This window comes from Atractosteus spatula, chromosome 12, assembly GCF_055471065.1.
Source record: "Atractosteus spatula isolate fAtrSpa1 chromosome 12, fAtrSpa1.hap1, whole genome shotgun sequence".
In the NCBI taxonomy this organism is placed as follows: domain Eukaryota; kingdom Metazoa; phylum Chordata; class Actinopteri; order Semionotiformes; family Lepisosteidae; genus Atractosteus; species Atractosteus spatula.
The window spans coordinates 9,692,476-9,715,746 of NC_142717.1; the positions used below are offsets into that span (position 1 = coordinate 9,692,476).

At 34.6% G+C, this 23,271-nt stretch overlaps 1 protein-coding gene across 1 annotated transcript in view; it reads right to left on the bottom strand.

Moving 5' to 3' along the window:
- trappc9 (trafficking protein particle complex subunit 9) overlaps positions 1 to 23,271 on the bottom strand; it is a 507,339-nt gene that overhangs the window by 117,568 nt on the left and 366,500 nt on the right. Inside the window, exon 21 of the mRNA XM_088929735.1 lies at positions 14,829 to 14,919. Coding sequence (XP_088785861.1) covers positions 14,829 to 14,919 — 91 coding nt within the window. The remainder of the gene's footprint in view (positions 1 to 14,828; positions 14,920 to 23,271) is intronic.

Here is a 23,271-nt window from a genome sequence, read left to right on the forward strand (position 1 = left end):
AACTGGTTACCAGGTAACTGCTAAAATAAACTTTACAGCTCTTCCAAAAACGATTAAAAATAAATACATTCATGCTGTGTTGTTTTGTTTCAGTGAGTCCTGGGTGATGAAATTTGAAATATTTTGCTCAAACCTCCATTTCACATTTCTATCCACAATTGCTCTTTGTCTTACAGAATTCTCTTTCCCACTGAAAGAGGTTCAGATCACAGTTATAAGAGTACGATGTCCACAATAAGCATAGTCAATGCTCTGTGGAATCCTAGTTGAAGACATTATAAGCAATTGTTTAATTGTTAATTTTAGCATCTCAGTCCTTAGAAGCACATCAGCGATTTGTAAAACCAAAGGACTTATCAGTGACATCTCCATATTCACATTCATATCTGTTGTCTTTTGGCTGCTCAAGTTCATACTGTTGTGTTTCCTTGCATGATACATTTTGTTAACTAATGATTACAGATGAAACAGCCTCTGAGAAAACTATTCTTACCTTAGGCAGTGAAAATACTGTGTGGGAGCACAAAAATATTGAGCAAACACTACATTTTTAAATGCAAATTGTGCTGATCTGCTGTCCACACAGATCTCCACGGCACAAGCAGACAAAATATAAACTAACCTAACAACAGAAATGGTAAAAACATGTCACTTGAATTTGCAGTTTATCTCCTTTTCAGGACTGAGATGCAAAAACTGATGACAGAATCCTTGCTGCAGACTGCTGGTATCATTGGAAACTTCACATCGCAAATTCCTTGAACACTTCATATCTGTTGCCAGGATTCTGCAGAGCAACAAGGATACAGTTTTTGTGGTTTTATCATTTTTTCTGGACTTTTGTTTTTTGAAACATAAACATCTTGATTTTTTGCTGAAACCTGGCCTCGGCTGCTGCGTTTTCTGTCGGACTGGTGCATCTTGGCTGTTCTCTTTTGCCATCCTCAGTTCCCAAGCAATTCTGCTGCTTCACAGTCTGGTTTTACATGCCATGTGTTTAAATGTCAACATGTTTCTTTGAGTTGAAGCACTTTAGTTGCTTGAATATAACAGTTTTGATACTAGATAATTCATTGGAATCCTTGATATATATACTGTATATACTGTACTATATTGCCAGACATTCAATACAAAATACTGGCAGTACAACAAATAAATTAAGCTAGAAGCGGAATATTCCATTTCCGATATACTGTACAGATGCTTTTTTCTGTTCCATCCTGCCCTTTTCAGCTCTAAACTCTAAAAAGAATCTGACCCTGCAGGCTCATGTTCCTGCTGTGGCGAGATCTGATTTTCACTGCTTTAGATACAATGGCGTCATCTCCCATTATTCATGTTTTCCGTTTCTTTGGACTAATTTAAAGAGCTTTAATATTCCTTTTACACAGATAGGGATGACCCTGAAGTCTCCAGCAAGTAATTGGAATGGCACAGGAACAATTTAAGTCCACTATGCAGATGTCTCTCTGTTGTTTCTAACAATTCTGAGAACAAAGCAGTTACACACCTTTTTGAAGCATGAGGATATATAATATTTACTACAACACACATACTGTACTACACTGTCCTATAGAATTACAAATTTCAATAAATGCCGTTCAAGTAATGCAATGTGCAAATCAATTTCTGTTTCTCACATGCTTACTGAAATGGTTTGGCTTGCCTAAAAGGCAATAAACTGAATTTTCATGTGCAAAACACATATATAAACAGAAAAAGACACAAACGTTAAAACAAACACAGGCAGACAGACTACTTGTCCAAGGTGTACATTCAGCCACCACTTTTCAGAGAAGATCTTATATTTCTGAACATTTCCAGAACCTAATCTTCAGAGTCTATAACTGATAAAGTCTTTTTTAATTTAAATTTAAATAAATCCTTTATACCAGTGTTAACATCTGTGGAAGACACGTAGTTTCTAAACACTACATAACTTTAGTTTTTGTTTGTAAGTTAAATTATCTCTCGATAATGGAAGCCTTGAACTTATCCTACACAATTCAGTAACTCTGACCTAAACTATTTTTTACTGAAATGAGTCTTAGAATTTAGAAATTAGCTTCTTGTCATAACAAAACAGATGTGTGTCAGGACTCTCGAAGGTAAACAAAACATAATAGAAAGGATGAAGCCAAGAGTGAATGCAGTGAATCTTTGGCCAGGGTTAATGGAATGACGAGTCTGTGTAATTTGGCAAAATGATGCACTGCTGTTTCTCTGTTGTAACTCCAAGGGTTAAAAGCCGGAATGTAATAGAATACACTAATTAACTGTTGATCAGTACACATATTCTTTAAGTCTACAAGGTCTTTCTTTCAATTAATTTTCATCTAAATTGCAGATCAGCTAAATGATTTAGCCATTTATCGGTTTATTAAATCTTATTCACTTCTCTTGCTAGTGAAAGTGGTGAATGGGAAAGTTTCAGATAAAACAAAGCACTAATAGGCCTAATTTGCATCATATAAGTATTGCCATTTTCAGATAATAAGCTATGTTAGGACTCAACGAAGGATACTAACACAAGTTCCATAAGCTGTGCACTGTGTCTATCTAAAACGTTATCCAAATATGTGCAAACGGCGAATTTGAAAGTACTGATTTGCTGAGTTATTTACTGTTATACAAGTAACATTTATTTTCATTTGAACCTTTTTCCAACTTTCCAAGGCATGCTTGAATTTAGAATATTTCAGTCTTCCATTACATGAATATTCAAGCAAAAGGAATTCATACTGTATACAGCAGATCTGCTACAGACTCAGCGAAACCATGATGTACTGACACTTAATACAATGTTCTGTGTTCTTTATCTATTCACATGGGAATTATTTTTAATACAGGAATCTGTTTTTTTTATTTTCATGTTCTTTCTGTCCCCCACTTCTTTAATCCGCAGGTTCTCTCTTTGACCTATCCGTTTTGAAGAATGACATGAACCCCTCAAGGTGCTCTGGAACTTCACAATCATTTGTCACAGATAATTAACCAGGCAGCCAGTAACCTTCTGTAACACAATGGGGAAAAGACAGAGTCACAGGCAGCAGCACCCAGGCTGACATTTAGACAGGGGCATTATTTTCTCAGTCTGATAACATGGGGAAAGAACACAGTGTTTAACAATGCACAAAACTGCCTCTAGCACTGGAACTGAGGCTGTACTTATTCCTGACACATTCAGCATGGAGAGAAACCCTTTGTCGGCTTGGAACATTTAAATGTTTCTGGTAACAAAAGACCAGAGGGACACAGCTCAGCTTGCTTGCCCGCTGACAGCATCAGTCTGTGCCACATCTCCTCCTCACCCACATGCCATTCGGTAGAGCCACCTCTTTAGCAACTCAAGCATCTCGTCGTAGGACACCCAGAAGGATTTCAAAGAAGAATGATGAGAGAATGGCAGAACAAGAGCAATTAAAATGCTCATGATGAAATCAGACGGACATCATTTTCTTTTACAACTTTTTGGGGCGCGAAACATTTGACCCACCTCTATTAGATCTTCTAAATAATGAAAAACCAATGTTTTGTTTGTTTTCATCCTAGAATGGTTCAGAACTAAATGGTTTGAAATTCACACTTAGATTTGCTGTCATACTGTACATGTCTCAGACAAGGCACTGTATGTCTAAGTGTCCATTAAATATGATTTCAGAATACTTCAATAATTGCCCAGTAAATTGTCTTGATGTTAGTTAAGTGGAGGAATGGTAATTGGTTTTGATTGGGAATTAATTCACTGCTAAACACTTAAAATAAAAAGGAAATAATATAATATACATGTCTCAATGTTCAATTTTAAAATTAAGGCAGGATAAAAATTAAATATAGTTAAATGAATCTTAAAAATGAGATGTTAAAATTGGAAGTACTCATGGCATAACTACTACAAATTGTGATTTTATGGTAATCGTTAAATAATTCTGACTTAAGGTGATTCAGTACTCAATATGAAGAACATCTGTCTTCAGCTTTGCCATGATTACCCTGTGTCATTAGGTAATGTGAATCGCCAGAGAATTAAGCTAATAAAGCGAGATGTTTTAATTAAAGAAATAGGATATTAAAGGTTATTCCAATTATGAGGCCAATTGAAAATGTACATTGTTTTCATACGTAACATTTTATCAATTATAGAAAATAAACTAGTTATGTAGGTATATTGCCATGCATCACTGATATATCCACAGAAATATTAATTAAAATTAGAATCCCCAAGACTGAAATTTTTTTTCAAAATGTCAGTTACTTACACAGTACAGTGTTTTCTAAATACAATAACTGCAATTTCAGTTACAATTAACTACCTGTCAGACTAGAATTAATCAAAACATAGGTGTTTCACATTTGTAAAAGCACAATCACAAAACACTATTTATACAGTAGGAATTCTCACAGCCCTACAGTATGGACAAAAAAGAAAATAAGGGGTACTGTATCTACAGTAAGGTGCACTGCATATTTGCAAACTAGGCTCACAAATCTCACTGCCTATAACATACAAAATAAGAATATGAATCCTAAAAACTCGAAATAAGTTATCATAAACAAATATTCATTTCTAAATGATCTGTACCATTACTGTTTGTACTCATTGTGAATCCCAGAAGAATAAGATGTACCTGCATAATTACTCATTGTAACCATTCTACATTTCTGATTCCTGAAACTACTGAAGTTCTGGTCTGTCGATGATCAATATTCATAATAAGATACAGTAGACAATTAATGTGCTTTCAAGTATTTTATGAACATCAATTGAATTGTTGGAGTTCATGCTACATGACATTTGTTTTTAGGTTGTCTGAAAGTCCAAAAACATCAATCTTTGAGTGGCAATCAAATGGCATAGTCAAGGAAAATCCAGACACTGAAGAATTTTGAGGAAAAAGGCAGAAAGGCTATTTCAAAATATTTGACTGATAAATGAATGATGGCATAAGTTATCAAAGCAAACATTAACAAAACAGAGGACAAAAGGGGCAGCAGTGATAGGCTTCAATCATGGCTTTTTCTACATTGGTATGAACATACAGTACCCTTTATACAGTAATTAGCAGTCATGTTTAAAGCAGCTAAATCTCTCCTTTGTTGACTTTTGAACTCTCTCTAAGGCTTTAATGTTCATTTTGGGGGTACGGCCCCCTGAACCAAATACTAAGAAGGCTTCACAGCCGAAACGTTGTGTTTTCTCTCTTCTCTTTTCAGCATGGAATAAATCTACTGTATTACTTGTTCCTTTGCAGACTATATCCCAATGGCTTACAAATGCACTGTAAAGATCTAGCTGACTCTTAATTTAAATTCCACACTTGCTGCTTGTGTGCATTCTGTTTAATTTGTTTTGCTTCCCTGTGTCATAGAAGACAGAAGAATCTACATACTGTAAACACCAAGTTCTCCTGATCACATACTGTAGTTCCCCGCATTTATGCCCAATACATATAGTATATGTCCTTGCTGTTGTTTCAGTGCATACCATTACGACTAATTGTGTAAGATCTGCAAGTATTTTATTACAATATATTAGATCTACATTTTATTATAGAGAAAAGGAACTTGCTTAAAATGCATCCCTTCCCTACAACCCTGCTTACTGTACATCTTGCCACTGACAGGTTATGCTCCTTAATATGCAGTTTTTTTTTGTGTTAATTATCTTGGACTCCTACTGCTTTTGAATTAGCTAACCTAGATTAGCTTTATGAGGGCCTTTATCAAACACTTACTGGAAATCTACAAATATCATGCCAAATATTCAAAAATATTTCTATTTTATTGTGCAATGTAAGGTAGTGAAAAAATAGTTTAATTGTTTTAGAGATATGTTCAAACATTGGTAAGAATTAAAAAAAAAACAGAACACAGTATGGACCTGAATAATTTAGGAGATGCAATTGCTGCATCAGTAAGCTTTTTTATGACATCTCACATAGCCGAATGTTAGTTCCAAAAAACTATAGCCATGTGGTTCTTCTGGACTAGAAAAAAAGATGTCTTGGACTCAGGCATAATTGCAAGATTTCCAAAGCTAATAGTTAATGTTGCTGATAATGAAGAAGAGACCAGAAAGCAGTGTGTCACTCATAAGGAAAATGACAAACTATAGGTATCAGACTCAGTAAGTAAGCACTGATGATTATTAGTTTGGTAAACCAAAACAATGCTGACTAATGCATTCATTGAAAACAGATGTTCAGAAATCCACTTGTTGCTATGGTAATGCATGACAAATTAGGGTTGCTTGGGAACCTAAAGGAAAATGGACAGTGAAGTGATTCTTTGGAAGCACAGGTCATTTTCTTCCACAGACAGATACCCATTGTCCATTCAGCCTTTTCAGTGTAACCAGGGTAAAACATTGAACAGTACATATCAATTGTTATATCTACTATGTTATTATTATTCAGACAGAATTGCTCAATTAAATGGATGACTAGAAAGACAAAAAAATAAATACTGAGAAACAGCTTGTGTTCTGACCCCTTTTTAATATGCATGACACTATTCTACAAGCAGTAGATGTCTGCTTGTATCACTAAAACTAATTGCGCTTAGCCGAGGTAGAAAGAAGCCTTTGGTGGCCCCGCATTTCAATGGAGAGACTGTTTCTTGTTAAGACACGTATCTGCCAAATACAAAAAGATGTTTTTAATCCAGATATGACTTGAAAAATACAGTGGAATCAACATTTCTGGGCCCTTTGCAAAATTTAATGGGGCAGAAAGGGGATTGCTTTGAGTGAATTCCTGCTTACTGCAAAAACGCTACAGTTCTTCCAACCAGCACCCATTTGAAAATGGTAATAAAATTAAGACGAACCCAAATTGGATGTGCAGTCAATTAGGCAAAAAATAAAGTCCAAGACTAAATGACAGTTAGATTGCTGAAAAATACATTTATTGAGACGTATTGAGGATTAAGTGGATAATTGCTTACTGTATCAAGCCTAGCACAAAACAGATGTTTCAGAAGCACAAGTATCCTTCATCAGTGCTAAATCACAATCACTGCAACATCAATTTTTATAGCTAGAGAATAACCAGGAATGCATGATATCACTCGTAAATACAAGCGGTATATCAGACAATCATAAATTACTTCTTAAATACAACCACTAACAAAATAATAAAGAACAAATATACAGATACAACATTTTAAATCTACATTTCACTGTGTAAACTACATAACAAAAACATACCTGCTGTATAAAGAAAATATTTGCCATATTTAACAATTACAAATACTATTAAGAAAACCTGTTTACTCAACAATACCTACTGAAACCACAGTTATACTGTAGATATAACATCCTCTAGAAATCTTTTAGGGTATGATCAAACTTCAGTTATTCATATGAAAAATAGTATATACATGTATTTGAAACTAAGATGTCCAAGATATTTCCTATTCCTAGAGTATGTATTAAATACATAAATACATGAAATGTCATGCCATGTCATTTGCCAAACTGCTTCATACCAGATGGTGTTGCGGGAGGCTGGAGCCTACCCAGCAAGCAACGAGCACAAGGCAGGGTACACCCTGGATGGGACGCCAGTCCATCACAGGGCATACTGTACATGAAATGTTTATGTAAAAATATATTTGTATATATTTTTTCACATTTGAAGTATCTAAAGTATAATTTCAACATTTTGACTCAAATGTATCTTAAGTGCATAGCACTTGGAATACAGTAGCATTAAAGATATTACTTACAGGACAAGAGATCAGAATACACAATGCCTCAAAAAATTTAATGTGTTTGTATCACAGCAGCAAAACTGCATTTAACTAGCAGAAATTACATTAAGTATTGCTTACTTCTGCTCATTAATTAACACTTTTTAACATTTTAAAGATTTTACAAAGTGATATAAAAGCAAACTCCATTGTGATTATAATTACTGTACCTCTATGTAAAGAATATTTCAGAAAGGAAAATTAAGAGAGAATTCATAAAACTCTCCGATCTACCCATTTAGGAAAAATACAATTTTTAAAATCTTGAAAAAAAACATGAGAATGATTGATTGCAAAGTGATGCCCTTACTAAAACCATTAAAAGATTTGATTTGAATCATGTCCTACAGGGAAATTGTATTCCCACCATACAGTTAACAGATAAGAATAAATGCTTGAATTGAAAATAGCTATATATTCAATGCACAGCCATATAACAAAACTGACTAATCTCTTAAGTCTATGTATGAATTTGTACAAAAGGATACAAGATGAAGTTATAGGGCAGCCAAAAAGTAGCATTTATCTAATCACTTAAACTACTACACTTTAATTAAGTACACGCATTAGTATTTTTATTGTGGGTTGCATTCTATCATCTTTCTCATTTTATTTCATGCAGGGAAAAATAAACTTTAAACAGATCTCATTTATATATGATAATGCCGTGTCCTCATTTTTTGTCTCTTCTTCTTGTTGAAAATTCAAGCCAAGCAGTCTTGAGAACTGCATTTCATTAAATACTGACTGTATTTCCAAAAAAAAAAGATTTAACTGCTTGGCTGAATTCAGCAACTGGGTGATAAAAATGTAGCCCTATTTTTCCTTAAAATGCTGAATATTTCATACATTTTCTATGCATATCTAATTAATACAGTACACTTCTATTATTCTTATCCTGTAATAATACCACAACTACACAATAACTAATAATAATGCGAATCAGTATAAATTCAATTTTTTATCAATACCTCTTCTCTTAATTTGAACAATTGGTCACTGTCCTGAAAGCATTATTTCTTACTGTAGCTGTACTTTACATAAGGATACAGATACAGCATTTGTATGGCAAACCATATCAGGAAAAAGTACAAGGTTCTAATTGAACAACGTCAGCCTTGGTTTTCAATGTACAGCTCTCTGCTGGACAATTATAGCTATGATCATTCATTCGGAACACCAGTGAGGTGAGAATGTGAGAGGACACCGAGATTTGACGTGCTGCCAAAAATATATTAACACAAAAAGAGAATAGACAGTAAAATCTCAGGAATCTGTAATAAATGTAATAAATCTGGGATCTGTAATAAAAATAACTATTTGTACAACTTTATGGTTTCAGAACTATGCTAGCTCTCAGAAAACCACTCCACATGTTTTCTATACTTTAGAATAGCTTTCTATTTAAGTTTACAATCCAATGTTGGTGGTGCTTTTTTGTAGGGCAAACTGCAGGATTAGTTTGATCAGACAAATAAGACTCATTTCACACATTGAAAAGATATTAAAAAAAAACACATTTGGAATAGATTTGCATTTGTGATTTACTGTATTAACTGTAGTGCACCCAGCTACACAATGCCTAGCATCTTAAGTTATTCAATGTTGGTATGGATTTGATTCTGTCAGAGTGATAGTGGAAGTAAACTCTTTTGCTAACCTCAGATGTTTTAAAGTGCAAAATATATTCAATATGCCATAAAACAAAGACCAAGCAATAGAAAGAAGCTAAGGTACTATTAATGCCGTAAGCAAGACTTTTCAAAACTACGTAAGCATTGAAGTGTTGGATAGCCAACAGGAAAGAAAGACATGTTACTGCTGATTAAAATAAAATCAATTATTTTCATCTTAAGAAAAACAGTAATTTTCAAAACACATAACTACTGGATAGTTCTCTAGTTTGAGACGGTGAGGACTGCAAAGTCACTTAAAGGTGGTTATCGAACACTTTTATCCATTTCACTGTGTCCTGGCCAAAAAGGCAAGGAAAATGACAGATCTGCAACATCTTACAATACTTGAATTATAAAAGTCATTGCATACAGTAAAGGGAATTTTATTATATTTGGATAGACAGAGCTTTTATATCATAGGAAAGCCAGTCCAATAATTACTGAAATCACTAATAAGCACATATGCATATAGACCTTGTTTTGTATTTGACAATGCATGAGAATTGATTGCAAACAAAGCTTGTTTAAGGTAAGATATTAGAATATAGATGACTTAAGACATGAACTGACATGTGATAGGATGACTACTCTGAAGTCAAAACATTTAGGAGACACCTATCCTGCAATCTTAGGTAAATAATACACCAGTACACGTAATACAATACATTTGTAATACAATACATTTATACATTTACAATACATTTATTGGGATAACTAGCAGCACCCATAGCAGTAAGATTTCTGGGACTCATGGAAAAGGTACTGTATAACATGGCAATTATCCATGAACAGTGCAGTACTGCACAGAAAACATATACTGTAATATGCTTTTTCTCCCCGCAAGTATAGAATGATTGCTTAGTTATATACAGTAATACATAAAATATGTACACCACGTGGCATGACATTGCATGCCATATAATCTGCTGCTTTCCAAATGTTACAATGGAAATAGGATGTCCCAAATGGATAACCACGCCACTATCAGCTGAAATCAGGATGCATATCACCTTAAGTGGCCCATTTTCTAATGCATTTACTATTAACTAGTACTATTTTCTACCACTATTTCTCTTCCTACAACAAAGATGAAATATAATTTTTTTTTTTATTGCAGGTAATTTCAGAACTGACAGGCTACAGGATCGCTGCTGGCAAACTGACTGTTGTCACGAGGTGCACAGTGGCAGATGGCCAGCAAGACAAACACTCCCTCATTAACCCCAAGACACGCTTAATGAAGAGGGAACAGTGAACAAGCAACACAAAACCAAACCTGTGGAATCAATAGCTCTCAGGACCCGGCACGGGGTCTCGTGCACCTTAAGAGGCTGGGGTGAGCAGCCTGCCAGTCTTGGCCTGCGATATCATTTGCATTTCAAAGATAATGCAAATGAAGAGGATAACAGTAGTAAGGACATGCTCTAAAACACATTAAGAGGACCAAAAGGAAAAAAAAAACATTAGATAAAGTATTTGTCTATCAGCTGGAAGTGCATCATAGTTGAATACACTATTTAATATTTCCTGTTTCCAAGTATGATGATAGGAAGTATAAAGGTTAGAGATGTATTTAGGAAATGAAAAGATGTATTTAAAATAAATATGTCCTCCAAAGTTGTGGGGGTGGTGGAGGGGGAATAAAAATTGATCTTTTTAGCATTCAGGCCACTCCACCTCACTGTACATGTACTGTACAGTTCGACAGAAGTATCGTAAAGATATGACAGAGATGGCTGTTGCCTTCGTATCTTGAAAAAAGGTCCTTTAACAGAGATGCTTTTTCATTTCACATTAATAATGGAGATAAAACTTCACTTGGGTATTCTTGCTATATTGACATTGTCTGGGTTTTAAACAGTGTTGTACAGATTTGACTTTTAACAAATCACAAAATGAAAAGATTGAAATGTGAAGGGAAACTTTTTATTTAATCGTTTTTTTGTGAAAGAACTTTGTGCTGGTAACTTGCACAAAGCTGCATTGACATTTTAACACACATTTAGAGAACTATTAGAACTAAAACAGACTGCTATTTTGCTTTACACTATTCACTCGGGAAAGCAGGCACCCAGTCAGGCAGGACCTTCACACCTCCCAGACCTCATTCAGCAAAAATGAAAAATGTCATTCTGGCTCATTGATATAAAAAAAATAAATGTAAATAAAAAGGATTTCCCAAACTAGCAATCAATCTCCGCTCTATTTCTGGTTAAAGTTATTGCTGTAGACATTTCCATTATTTTAAAGGGCACAGCCATATGTGGAGTGTGGTATTTCAAACCCACATTGAGTACCGCTAATGTCACTTCTAACCAAAGCTGAAGTGCATGCTTTTTTATTAGCTTTATAGCATTTTTTTCCTAGACTACTTAATAACGACCTATAAACTAACACAGTAAAAAATCATATTAGAAAAGGAGTAACCTAATAACCTAAAGCCCAAATCAGATTTCCATTACATTAAAACAGAACCCGTGGGCAGATAAAGAGTCAGTTCCATTTCTACTCAGCTATTGGTATCCCAAGAGACACCCATTAACAAGACTCCCATTCCACCTGTGTGGTAAAGCATATTTCAATAAATAGCTAGAGTATGCTCTCTTTGCACATATTGAAGAATTATAATATATTTAATCTATAAACATATACTGCATGTATAAACATCTATACTATATGTATTTCATCTTTCTATTCGTCTATAGATTCACATTCCTTTTCACTTCCTGAGAAATCTTCCAGGAAGATTGGGAAAACTGAAAGAAACTCAATGACTTGACTGTACATTTTTTTAAAAACAAAAGGAAGCAAACATATTATTAAAAAGAAAAAAAGAAAAGGCCATGCAATAGGTTGATTTCTGCAGATCAAAGTTGGCACGCAGCTGATTAATTTAGATGGATCCTGCACTTAATCACCTTTACACTGATCTGTGGCTAACGGTGGTTTAGTATTAAAGCATCCGATTCACGTTAATGGTTTTCCTATCCGTAGGGAAAGCTCTCCGAGTGAAGTCAGATAATTAAAGCTATGATAGTCTTGGCAACATTGATGAAGGGATTCTTATTGGATGAATTAAAATTAATTGCACAGTAATCATAAAAAAGTTACCACCTGTTATTCTTTAACATCCGATAACCCCTACAAATAATAATAAATGTCACTGTTTCTGTTTTAGATCCAAGCAGAAAATATCAGCACAGGGCTACAGAAGTAATAAGCAGGATTTCCTTTCAATTTGATTGATGACAGCAAGATCATGAGGTAAAATGAATGCATCTAATTTCAATCTGATCCCTCAATGTAAGATACAGTGCCTTGCAAAAAGTATTCAAGCCATTGCATAGTGTTTGCTGCTTTTAAAGCCTGCAGTCATATATATTTAATATACATAATTGATATGCAATTACTATTTATTATAAACAGAAAATGCTAAAGACATTCAGAGCTAAAAATAATATATATATATATTTATGGAAAAAAGAGGAAAATGTCATGACTGCATAAGTATTCAAACCCTTTGCAAAGGCAAAGGTTAATTAAATTAGATGTAGAATGTCAAGCAAAGAATGTCAACCATGAAGACCAAGGAGCTTTCAAAGCTAAACAGGGAAATGTTGTAAAAACACACATACTGTATAAGGTGAAAGATATAAAAAACTCTTAATATTCCTTAAATATAGTGAAGTTATTCATGCTCCATCGATCTGGCAATCCCTCCATACTTAGTTACAGAGTTCTGTGGCTGAGATTAGAAAAAATGTCCATGGGGTCAACAATATCCCAGACACTCCACAAAGCCACTGAAAAAAATCTCAAATCCTGAATTGGGTTTTCAAAACGCTAAATCATCCCCATTGTTTTGTTTATGTGGCAACAGCAGCATTATGTTATAATTCTGCTTCTCATCAGCAGGGACTAGGAAGCTTGTTAAGAATGATGGGAACAAACTATAGAAGGAGCAAAATACTGGCCATTCTAAGAGGAAAACATGCTTCAAATCTAAAACCGGGAAAATAATTCACTTTTATCAGAACAATGACCCAAAGCACTGAAATAGCTTACCAATCAAATACGGTAGCAAATATCCTTGAGTGGATCATTTAAAGATATGTTTAAGTTATTTAAAGATATAATTTATACCACATTATTTGAAGATATCTATAACTCATTTCTAGATATCTTTAATGGTTTTAGATATATTGTTGAATCATTATAAGATATCTTTAAAGATTTTACTGTATCTGTAATTTTTGGAGATACCATCAAATGATTTCGATATTTCTAAATAATATTCTAACCTGCAATACAGTCAAAGTCCAACTGAGAATCTGAAAAAAAACTTTAAGTGCAGATCATAAGTGATCTCTAAGCAACATCACACAGATTGCATAAATCTGTGAAGAAGATCCAAAAACCAATTGCACCAGGCTGGTGAAAAAAGATTTGTAGAGATAATACTTGCCCACAAATACAGTACTTGTAGCTATAATTTCTGTCAAAGGTGCTTCCACCAAAAATTGAGATCATGGTCTAAATATTTATGCAAACAACGTATTCCAGTTTTGAGTCTATTTTTGGCTGGCATTTACTCTTAGTAAGTTTCAGTTTGAGGAATCAGGTTTTGAATAAAATATTAAGTTGAATGAGATGTGCATGTATCATTTTGGAATTTCACAAATCAAAAAGTAATTGTCTCTCATAATTTAAGCATTTACTCCATCATAATAACTCAAAATTAGAACACAAGGATTCAGTGTTACTGGAATAGGTAGTATATGACAATGACACTTCTATGTACTATCTACAGCCAGGTGGGTCTTTATTCATTGAAAAACCAAGTCAGTACTTCTTGTTTACATGACAAAAGATGCTAAAAATGGAAGATGACATGCATTCATGCAGATGGTTTTGTCTGCAAACCAAAAGTGACAAGCCTATATAATCAAAACTGTCCGCAAATGAAGCATAACCTGCACAAAAACAATTTCACTGAAACAACAAACATTTCAGAGAATAGTTGCAGATGGCAAATCCAATGAATCCTTAAATTACTGTACTGCTTTCAACAATGTAGTCTTCAATGCATACACAACTCCCCATCTATAGGCAAAAACAAATCTACAGAACCCTAGTAGCATCAACAGTTCAAGATCATTGAGTCTAGTTTGCTTAGTAACAGCATAAGATCTCACTAAGCCCAAGGACGAAAGGTGGGATGACCTGGATAGCTCATTTGTTTCTTGACAATCATTCTCTTGAAACAGATAACACCAGAAAAGGACCCAAGTCCCATTTCAATAGAAGCAGTCCCCAAGATCTTTACGTTTCAAACCCAAACATGATGCCTACCACCATAGCAAAGCATACTTAGGGGGAAAAAAGCCCTCATGTACTCACCCCACTGAAGAGGAGCCAGCTGCAGGTGTTCCAGAACAAGTTGATTGAGTACACCTTCCACACTAGCTTCTCCCTGCCTCTTCAGAGAAGGGTGAATTTCGGTTAAAGAAAAGTGTGTAGACACTGCTAGAAAAACAAATTTATCACATTAACTCTTATAAATGCAACTGAGCCTCCACAATGTTTTCTCCTTATTTTAATTCTCATCCCCTCTTAACTGATACCATGTGATTATTAACAAAAAGCACAGCATTTCATTTCAATCATGTGAATTAAAGTGTACGTATAGAAAGCACCCCTTACACTTTTATCAAATGTAGCAGAGATACATTCCATCCAAGCCAGTCCTTTGCAAAACAGAATAAGCATTTTCCGAAAGTCACTTTCCAGCTGCAATAGGCAGAATATTACATAATGAACATGAGGAAGTATTTTTTTTCCTCCAGATTTACAGAAACAGTAATTCAGTTTATACTGTAGATAAGGGCATAAGATGTTCATTCTTTGTTCTGGATTCTTCAAGAAGAGAGTGAGAGCAACAGTGTTAGAAAAGAAGCCTAATCTAATTTTGTGGAACTACAAAAATCATCCCAACTAGTTTATTAGTAAAATGTCTGTGATTGGTATAAATGCTAGTGAACAATGCAAGATCTGTGTGCTGGGAAAATAATTCAATCCAAAAATGTATTAAAAACACTAGTTTACATTTTTATAACATACAGTACTACTGTCAATGTCTATGTTACAATGTCTGTGTTAACAACAGAGATACAGCCAAGGGGTATTTGTAAACCATCTAATTATTGTTGCTGAAACATCAAATGAAATAAATACTTTTTGTCAACAATTATAACTTAATTCAATTCAGTGCACTAGTTAACTTTTAAAAGAGTTAAATGTTACAGTTAATATCCTGATTACAACCCCTGGCTATGACAGGAAACAGACAAATAAACAGTTTTAATATTTTCTATTATAAAACATTTACCTTAATACAAGGCGTTACTGTGTTTTGTGTTATGAATTATACAGTATGCAGCAGCTAGACCATGCATTGTGACCCCAAATTTGTCCATTTCCTGCAGGTGAACAGCAATATTAACAGTGCCAACTAGGAGATGGACTGAAAGAAATGTATCATGATTGATTTTGATGTACAACCTTTTCATGGGATCTCTCTAGACAGTATGCCTTTCGGCCATTTGATTCTTGGCAGACTTGTCATGTGAGCTGCATTCCATAACTGCTTAAGGCTATTATATCCTCCAGATTGTAAAATTCCCTTACCAAGGGCATCTATTGCTCAGGTTCAGTTGTAAACTTAACACCTTAGCTGAATTCCAGTGTTTAAAGCAAATATATTGCCTACAGCACGTTTGTATAATTAGCCTAACAATGTTACAGGTTCACTAGACAATTTTGGGACTGCTTACATTTTGAAAAATAATTGCTATGTATTTTAATACCTTACAAACATAATTACTATCAACACAAGTGTTCCAAACATAAACATCCCACGACACATGGTGATATGATTCAATATAAATATAGTTCCCAAACCATTCCATCCAGCATATAGTAATATTTCGGTTGATAACTATTATTTTAGTGACTCAATGAACTCTCACATTACCGCAGTTCAAACTCAATCTTTAACTTCCAATGAACCACACTCTTGTGGATAACCTCAATTCTTCAGGGAGCTCAGCTTCACTGAGCTCAAAAATTAGTGAGGCAGCAAAGTCAAAACTAGTATTTTTGGTTTACAGTGCATAAAAATCGACTATAAAATAGTATGTACTGTACTGTATTTCAAGCAATAGTAAGTATTAGAAACCATTCACTTAAGTGAGATTTCAGTGCAAAAAGTCAGCATTTGGCTGCGTATCCCTTTGAGGCCCTAACTATGAACCATTGAGTTTATCAAAACTCTTCATGCAATCATTTCCGATGCTCTGCTGCATCCACTTTCAATTCTTGCCTGCTCCTGGGATGTTATGACTTCATTTTTTTTTCTTTGGGAAGTAAAATACTCAATTGGATTTAAATCTAGAGATTGACTTGGACGTTATACCCCTGCTGAATTCTTTGGTTCTTTGGTTGCAATGCCATGCTGTATAAAAACATTCTCTTTTTTAACATGAGTGCATTAAATATTTATGTACATTTCAGAACATATTCTGCTGCTGCCATTAGAAGGTACCATACACTATCAATAAAGAGAACTGAGCCAGTTCAAGAGGTGGCTGAGCATGCCCAGGCCTTGACATTACCTCTGCCATGCTTCAGAATTTCCATCAAAGCAAAGAAGTACACATTTTTGTAGGTTTTATAGACGAATGAGACCGGGATTAATCTTTCACAGTGATGGAAAGGTTAGAGTGTGGAGAAAGAAAGAAACTGCAGATGCTTCTAAGAACACCTTTTCATCTGTGCAGCATATAAGTGTGATAATATTTTACATCTGTGTTTTAAGTTCAACTGTAAGTGTGTTTCAGGAAAATGTAAAATATAATAAAGGTGAATTTTCCTTCTTCAAGGCATGAAGCAATTATAAAAAATAATACATAATAATTAATATATTTATATACAACCCAGTACCCAAGCAGTAGTAGGTATTAATAGCCATGAAATATAATGTCAAATAAAAACAAGAGCAAAATCAGCTTTTTCAAAAGGACCTCTTTTTTGCCTTCATTCTATTGAAAGAAAGTAAATGAGTCAATTTGTCTGGATAGCATCATTCCTAAATAAACACGGCAACTATTGCCAATCCCCTTCCAGCAAGAATAACCCTCAGGTCATCTTCTTGAATAATAATGTTGCATATATCAACAACAAGCAGATTACCCTCAGGTATTGAAAAAAAAAACAGACCTTGTGCTGAATTAAACATTTGTAGATTGCAACGTGCTGTGGGCCAGTTTCCATTTTAATGACATAAATGGTTGAAAATGGGAAGCCAGCTGCTGCTTAACAAAAAGTTACCTGATGTGTATAATGGTGTACCCAGACTCATTATGGGCCATCTCTGCTTATCCAGGAGGGACACAAACAAGAAAGCCAATATAAAAATAAAAACAGATTCCGTAACAGAAAGCTAAATTCCCCTTTTTGTTCAAGCACTGAACACTAGTTGGTTCTGGACTGTTGTGTATAAGAAATTGGCACATTCTGTCTCACACAATGTTGTCTTTGCATAATTATTGTGATTTTTTGTTTTTCTTAATTATACAACGATACATAAGTAAACACCTCCCCTGCTTTCACTATCCAATCTGACATAAGGGTTAACAATGGCTGTTCAATAAGAAGCACATGATCAATGGACTTCTGAATCATAACAGGTTGTTCAGCTAAATGGAAAGGTACACAATAATCCATCTGGGCAGTGTGGTGAATCATGGCCAACTCGCAACAATAAAATGTCTCACAATTTGTTGAATTGCCTCTGTCTGTGTGCAATAATAAAAAATAATAATTGATTTCAGAATAAATACACCTGTCTCACGGTCTCTCAGTCAGGTACTAAATTTCAAGCAAAAATTAAACCATGACGACAAAGAAACCTTTAAAACAACTAGAAGAAAGGCACAGGAGAACGGTTTAACAACTGACACTGAATATTTCTTTTAGCAAAGTGAAGTTGGTTATTACGATGTGGAATCTGTATTGTACAACCCAGATACTACCTACAGTACAGTAGGTCATTCCGTCCCTTCAAAATGAGCATTCGGACAAGGAGGAAACCAGTTACCACTGTGAGGCCAACAGTAACGTTGAAAAGCCACATACCGTACTCAATAAGTGAGATGGGAGAAAATACCCATGAGTCAATAATATCGCGGTCACTCTGCAAAGGTAGACTGTATAGCTGAGTGGCAAACCCAGCTCAAAAATTTGCTTAGTGTTTGCAACTAAGCATTTAAGTGATATTGCAGACGTGGCAAAATGCTTTGTGGTTGAGGATGTAGACTACTTAAATTATGTAAGCAACACTAACAAACATTCCTCAGCATTTGCAAACTACTATTCTATAATTTGACACTACACAAGACAAGAGCATATTACAAAAGACAAAAATCCTGATGAAGAAAGAGGAATGAATAACAAATGAAGCATGTTTTAAAAGAATTTGAAATTTGATTTGGAAACTGTCCTCTATTTTAGTCAAGTACATTCCTTGTTCACACTTTGTTACTTGCGTGAAATGATGTGTAAAATGATGTCTCCAATCATGGCCTTTAACATCAGTAGAAAAGGATCCCACTAACTGGCATTGCTGTTGATAAAAAGGATGCTTGCACTTTGTGAAGAACATCTGAGTTCCCTTCCTTGGTATCATTCCTATCGTGGAATTTCATGGCATCATTTATATGAAGCTTTCTACCAGGATTCATAGTGTCAGAATCGGTGGGGATGGTGCTGCAATAGTGCTGGAGGCAGCTGTTTGGTCTTATGTAATATACACCCAATTTTGTATGACTTCTAGAGCAAGAAAAGCAGAATGATCGAAACATTGACAAATTCAGAAATTAAAAACCTGTTCACAAAAGAAAATAAATTATCTGAGCTCTTCCAGAATGCTGGAGAGTGTCTCGCTGATGGCATACAATACAAAATATAAAGGGGGATAATCGAATGAGACCAGCCCAAGTAAAAACAAAGCCCGTCAGAAGTGGTCATGTCTCAGCAATCAAAAAGAAGACAGAACCACAATCAGAAACCAGGATCTACTTATCAGGAGAGTAGACACATTTTACAAGGTGTCATTAAGAACCAATGACATGTTAGAAGCAAATTAATTTAGGGAAATACTAGGCTTTCTTTTCATTTTATAAGTATGATTCAGCCATGCTAAATTCTACTATCTAACCTTTTCATTGGAACTGAAGAAAGTACTTCACTTCTTCTGATGAAAGTTTAATTAGTGGAATGTACAGTTGATGAAGACCACAAGAATATTATGCCCAACAAGTAAATAATATGGAAACCATGTAAAATTTTTAGACAAAAAACCCTGCATATTCTAATGAGAGTAAGGGTTGCATTTGAATGTCAGCTCATGAAAATACCATACGAATATTCGTTTTCTAATTAAGAAAATTAGCATCCAGATCTGTCACATCATTCCCTCTTGCACTGCTAGCAAATGCTTCTGGAAATTAATTCCTTAAATTATATTTATAGTCTGTTCTTCCCTAGACTTAATCTGAAGCAACACACAGCAGAAATTAATAAATATTCCACTATTCTAAAAACAGACATCCTAATAAAATAATGCCGTAAACATTTTAAACATAATCAATGAATCTAAGGGTCATCAAGTAATCAGTTTGTAGAGATGCAAAGTTATACGGTCAGAATTGGCAAGTTTGAATATTATATTTGTGATATACTGTAATTCCTGTCATAGGTTCCATTCCTTTCTAATGCAACATGAAAATGCCAGATCGTGATAAAAAACTGTCTTTGAGTGTAGATCAAGGGCTAATTTGAGAACATAAACTGCTCTGCTCAGTGAGCTGTTGTGAATTTGGCCACAGCCTCCCAGAGGGCAAAGCACACTAATTGGTACTTCATTACCAATCTTCAGACTCAACAATATTTTCATTTTTGTTTCCAATTTATAATTCAAATTTTAAATTTTAACTGTCACTGAATATCATAAATAAAGTATACAGTGGAATCAGAAGAAACACTGCATACATGTAGAAATATAAAGCATTTTCTGTAACAGGTGCAAACAGATCTTGTTAGAGCAATGTAGTTGTTTTACTACATCAAACCAACCTAACGGTGCAATTATATTAAAACTAAACTGGAAAAAGTTATTGTACCAGTTAATATCTATAATTTAAAATATAATTAACGCAGGACTATGGAAATGCAGAACTGTTTTTGTGTTCTGTGTGCTTAAAAACAAATCTGAGCACAAAATGGTTTGTGAATAATATAGCACCTTCAAATCTCAGAATGATTCATTCAATTATCAAAAAAATGTAGTGTGCAAACAAAAAGTCAGTTAAAAAAACACTACTGTACATCAAGTAGGTCAATAAAAAAACATTAATTTAATAGGCATTCCGTTTTTCGATATGAATCACATAAATCCAACTACGATGTACTCTGAATATACATTGAGCATCATATTATGGGCTTCACTGGCGCAGAGAGAGGAACTAGCTGTCTCAACTGCACACATACTGTACCTGTATAAACTGTAATTACTGAATGATAAACAATGACTTTTTTTCTGACCCTTGTGGCAGCCTTTGAACTTTTGAAATCTTTGGAAGTCTGACAATGATAGTCTGGCAGAGAAGCATACTGGTATAATCAAGATATGAGATTGTGTTTTCCAAATTTTACCAATATTAAGACAATAACGTAAAACAGTGATTTTCTATAAACACCATGACTATCAAATAAATAATGACTAATAAGGTATACTCATTTACCTTTGATTTAGTTATGCACTCAAGCCCAACATAAACAAAACTAAACGCATACTGACCTTATAAGGTGATGGCATACTGTATACTGTATATGGAAGAAAAATATTCTGGAGATGTAATGGAAATAACACTTGTCCTACTTAACATTAATGTACGTTTTGCAGGAATCCTAACCCTAACCTTAGCTAAGGGTTCGCACTAGATTAGGGTTCAGAATTTATTCAAAAAAGTAATGCAGCTTTCCACTCATTTGAGGGCAAAATATAGGTCAGAAATGCTTAAGGAAGCACACCAAACTAAAGAGAATGTATCAACAAGGGTAAAATTCTATTTTTGGACAAGAACTCTACTACTGGAAATGTTGTGTTCGATGGTGATCTCAATGAGAAAGGTTTCAGAATTAAGTGCAGTAAAACTCAGGAATTAAGCTCAAATACGTGCTTTATTTCTTAATATTCATGTGCATGAAATGCCAGAGGCAAGATTTAGAACTGTATTATCACTTATATACAAACTTTAACTTTTAGGACAACATCAGCAACATTCCTTTTTCAATTCCATTCTAAAACACTGCTATGACCTCAAAAAGTATCGATGTTTTGCAGGAATCCAAACCCTAACCCTAACCTACTGCAAACCCAATTGGATTTCAGAATTCCTCCAAAGAATTAATGCAAACTTCCACTCATCTGAGGGCAAAATATACTTCTCTGAAACAAAATATTGGTCTGAATTGCTTAAGCAAGCACACCAAACTATAGAGAAAGCATCAACAAGGGTAGAATTTTATTTTTGGACAAGTATTCTACTACTGAAAATGTTGTGTTCAATGGTGACCTCACTGAGCATGGTTTCAGGCTTAAGGGGGGTAATAGTCAGGAAACCCACATAAATATGGCCTTTATTTCTTAATATTCAAGTCAATTCAATGAAAGAGGCAAGATTTTGAACTGTATTATCAATTATTTTCAAACTTTTGCCTTCAGGACAACATCAGCAACATTCCTTTTTGAGCAAAGCAGGGCAAATAGCTATATATGAAAGACATATTTTTAGACCTACTGTATCACCGAAATAACACCTTTCCTAAATATCAATTCCATCCTAGAACACTGCTATGACCTCAAAAAGTATCTACGTTTTGCAGGAATCCGAACCCTAACCCTAGCTTTGAGTTAGCACTAGGTTAGGGTTAGGGTTCAGAATTCCTCCAAAGAATTAATGCAACCTTTCACTCATTTCAGGGCAAAATATGCTTCACTGAAACAATATATTGGTCTGAAATGCTTAAGCAAGCACACCAAACTATAGAAAATGCTTCAACAAAGGTAAAATTCTATTTTTGGACAAGTATTCCACTACTGAAAATGTTGTGTTCAATGGTGACCTCATTGAGCATGGTTTCAGGCTTAAGGGGGGTAATAGTGAGGAATCCCACATAAATATGGCCTTTATTTCTTAATATTCATGTCAATTCAATGCCAGAGGCAATATTTTGAACTGTATTATCAATTATTTTAAAACTCTTGCCTTTAGGACAACATCAGCAACATTCCTTTTTGAGCAATGCAGGACTAATAGCAATATAAGGAAGAAATTTTCTTTAGAGCTATCACCGAAATAACACCTTTCCTAAATATCATTTCCATCCTAGAATACTGTAATGACCTCAAAAAGTATCTACGTTTTGCAGGAATCCTAACCAAAACCCTAGATTGGGGTTTGCACTACGTTAGGGTTAGTGTTCAGAATTCCTCCAAAGAATTAATGCAACCTTCCACTCATTTCAGGGCAAAATATGCTTCACTGAAACAATATATTGGTCTGAAATGCTTAAGCAAGCACACCAAACTATAGAGAAAGCATCAGGAAGGGCAAATTTTATTTTTGGACAAGTATTCTACTGCTGAAAATGTTGTGTTCAATGGTGACCTCATTGAGCATGGTTTCAGGCTTAAGGGGGGAAACAGTCAGGAATCCCACCT